The sequence below is a fragment of the Hemitrygon akajei genome, chromosome 21 (genome assembly GCF_048418815.1).
Source record: "Hemitrygon akajei chromosome 21, sHemAka1.3, whole genome shotgun sequence".
NCBI lineage: Eukaryota > Metazoa > Chordata > Chondrichthyes > Myliobatiformes > Dasyatidae > Hemitrygon > Hemitrygon akajei.
The window spans coordinates 51,745,527-51,749,060 of NC_133144.1; the positions used below are offsets into that span (position 1 = coordinate 51,745,527).

Consider the following 3,534-nt stretch of genomic DNA (forward strand, 5'->3'; position numbering starts at 1 on the left):
ATAATGAGGAACAAGGGTGACGAGCGTAGAGATCTGTACACGGAGCTATGGTGTTGGGACATTAACTGAGTCCCGGCTGTCACAAGAGCAGGAATGGCTGCCGGCGTTTAGATGTTTCAAAAGGGACAGGGAAGGAGATAATAAAAGAGGTGGGGGAGTAGCATTGCTAACCAGGCAGAAAGAGGCTCAAAGTAATCCTGGATAATGTTTGCAGGCCTTCCAGTGGGTCTGGGTGGTTTCAAAGCCACCCCCCCCCCCCTTCCTCGTCCTATCTCTTGGTGTCGCGCTCCACCTCGATCTTTTCCTTGGTGAGACACTTGAGCTTGGGCTCGGAGCAGAGCTTCTTCTGGTAGTTGGCGTGTTGGTCCTGGTAGGTGGCGATGGCGAGGCACTCAGCCAGCTGCTTGTCGCAGAGGCAGAGGTGGCTGGAACAGGGCTCCAGGCCCTCGGGGCACTCTGCCCTGCCCACCTCGCACACGGCGTAGCTGGGCTTCAGGTAGACGTTTGTGCCCCGGCCGCAGGAAGCGAGGAGCGCCTCCTCGTAGCAGCAGTCGTGTTTGAAGCAGCAGGTGTCGAAGTCGTCCAGGGGCACGCCGTTCCCTCCCTTGCCACAGTAACAGCCGTAGCCGTTGACGCTGTAGATGGAGAACTGGTAGCGATTCCGGTAGCACCACAGCACGAAGGCGATGTCCAGCACACTCCTGCGGCCGATGGGATGCGGGGTTGGGATGTCCTTCTCCACCAGGACAGCGGGCAGCCCCACCAGTTGGGACAGGATTAAGAGACGGAAGAGAGTTGGTTGCTTCCCTCCACCCATTGGAAATTTCTGCTTTCCCACTCTACTCCAATGCTGACTAACTCTACAGCTCCTGCGCTGTGCTGTTGGAGACTGTGTCTAAAACATCATGTTAAACCCCACCAAACAGGTTCTCTTCCATCTCTCATGTTTCTCTCCGGTCACCCTCCTCCCAAGGTGAGGGAATGGAGGACAGTTGAGGTGGTGTATGTACAAAGCAGAAGGGATTCTAGAATGGAATGACAGAATAATAGCACAGACTAGATGGGCTGAAGGGCCTATTTCTTTGTTGTAGTGCTCTATAACTTTAATGAGATGACATGCAGGTGCTAATTTGGGCAGTGAGAAGCTGGCAGTAGACACAGGAAGGGAGAGGTCGTGCTGAGCAGGGAGAGCGGAACAGACTGCAGGAGGAGAGAGAGAGTAAGTGAATACATGAGCTGAGGACAACATTTAGAAAGACCATAAGATATGGGAACAGAATTAGGCCATTTAGCTGATCGAGTCTGCTCTGCCATTTCATCATGGCTGATTCAATTTTCCTCTCAACCTCAATCTCCTGCCTTCTCCCCAAATCCCTTCATGCCCTGATCAATCAAAAATTTGTCAACCTCTGCCTTAAATATACATAAAGACATGGCCTCCACAGCTGCATGTGACAAATAATTCCACAGATTTGCCATTCTCTGGGTAAAGAATTTCCTCCTCATCTTCATTCTAAAAGGATGCACCTCTGATCTGATGCTGTGTCCTCTAGCCTCAGACTCTCCTATCATAGGAAACATCCTCTCCACATCCACTCTATCAAGGCCTTTCACCATTTGATAGGTTTCAATGAGGTCACCCCTCATTCTTCTGAATTCTAGTGAATGCAGGGCCAGAGCCATCAAACACTCTTAATGCGACAGGCTATTCAATCCTGGAATTATTTTCGTGAACCTCCTTTGAACCCTCTCCAGTTTCAGCTCATTCTTTCTAAGATAAGGGACCCAAAACTGCTCACAATAGTCCAAGTGAGGCCTCACCAGTACTTTATAAAGTCTCAGCATTACATCCTTGCTTTTATATTCTAGTCCTTCTTGAAATGATTGCTAATATCGCATTTGGCTTCCTCACCACAGGCTCAACCTGCAAATTAACCTTTCTATGTTCTCCATTTTGAAAATAGTCAACCCTCTCATTTCTTCTACCAAAGTGAATGACCATACACTTCCTGACACTGTATTCCATCTGCCATTTCTTTGCCCATTCTTCTAATCTGTCTAAGACCTTCTGAATTCTTTCTACTTCCTCAAAACTACCTGCCCCTCCACCTATCTTCATATCGTCTGCAAACTTTGCAACAAAGCCATCAATTCCATCATCCAAATCATTGACATATGATGTAAAATGAATCAGTCTCAACACAGCCCCTTGTGGAACACCACTAGTCACTGGCAGCCAACCAGAAAAGGCTTCCTTTATTCCCTCTCTTTGCCTCCTGCTTTATCCATGCTAGAATCTTTCCCGAATGTGATAAACTATGTATACCTGTCTGGACACGCCCCTCTACTGACTGCTCCTGTGGCTCCTCCCACAGACCTCTGTATAAAGGCGATTGGGGCACTGCTTCTCCCTCAGTCTTCGCCATGTCAGGTTCCCTTTTCACTGTTAATAAAAGCCTATCATTCACTTCCAGTCTCCTAGAGTTATTGATGGTGCATCAGCGTAATACCTTGGGCTTGTAACTTGTTAAGGCTTTCTGAAAAGCCAAGCACACAACATTAACTGATGCTACAAAAGGTAATGGATTTGGCTCGGTATATCACAGGTAATATCCTCCCAACCGTTGAGCACATCTACACAAAACATTGCCGTCAAAAAGCAGCATCCATCATCAAAGATCCTCACCACCCAGGCCATGCTCTTTTCTCACTGCTGCCATCAGGTAGAAGGTCCAGGTGCCTCAGGAATCACACCACCAGGTTCAAGAACAGTTCCTACCCCTCAACCATCAGACTCTTAGACAGAAACAGATAACTATACTTATTTAAAGATTCTTTATCTTGTTATTTATTGCTATTTATTTATTATCTGTATTTGCAAGTTTGTTTACAGTTTACAGATCCTATTTACTGTTACTTTTCTATAGATTTACTAAGTATGCCCACAGAAAAAGAATCTCAGGGTTATATGTGGTGACATGTATGTACTCTGATAATAGATTTTACTCTGAACTTTTAAAAACAGCCGCTTAAGGCAGATGGGACTCATCAGCCGTGGCTGGCAGCTTATATAGAAGGAAAATTCTGATCTGAAACCTCCATTGCCTTGTGCTATACCCACACATGGGGAAGGCCTTGTGGCTATACGCAACACATGACTAAACCTCAAGGAAAAATCCAGAGGAGTCCCATGTTGAGTTCAACACTGTCTGGCAACTTCTGCGATTTTGCTGGTGCCAGTTTGTATCGGTTTCTTCTGTTCCTTTGGATTCATCAGCTGCATGGAGAGGGGGAGCTTGCTGCACAGGCAACAATTTGCTGTCCATATTGTACTGCCCTGGCTTGCGTATCACAGAGAGAGCTAGGACACGAAGTCCACGGTTGACACCGACCAATGGAGGGCCTCACATGTGATAAATAAATAAATGTCTCTGAATTTGAAAGGTCTGTTAGAGGGGACAGGCTGTGAGAGTACAGGAAGATGAGTGAATGAATTTTCAAAGTGGAGTCAAGGACTATATTATAAAAATGCAC

The 3,534-nt window shown here is 46.8% G+C and overlaps 1 protein-coding gene across 1 annotated transcript; it reads right to left on the reverse strand.

Moving 5' to 3' along the window:
- Nucleotides 1–268: 268 nt before the first annotated feature.
- On the reverse strand, nucleotides 269–817 carry LOC140714446 (basic phospholipase A2 Sms-N6-like). The gene has a single exon (XM_073025744.1). The coding sequence runs from the start codon at nucleotides 815–817 to the stop codon at nucleotides 269–271; it is 549 nt and encodes a 182-aa protein (XP_072881845.1).
- Nucleotides 818–3,534: the final 2,717 nt, after the last annotated feature.

Coding starts and splice junctions, on each gene's coding strand:
- LOC140714446 (XM_073025744.1), bottom strand. CDS start 817: ATGGGTGGAGGGAAGCAACCAACTCTCTTCCGTCTCTTAATCCTGTCC.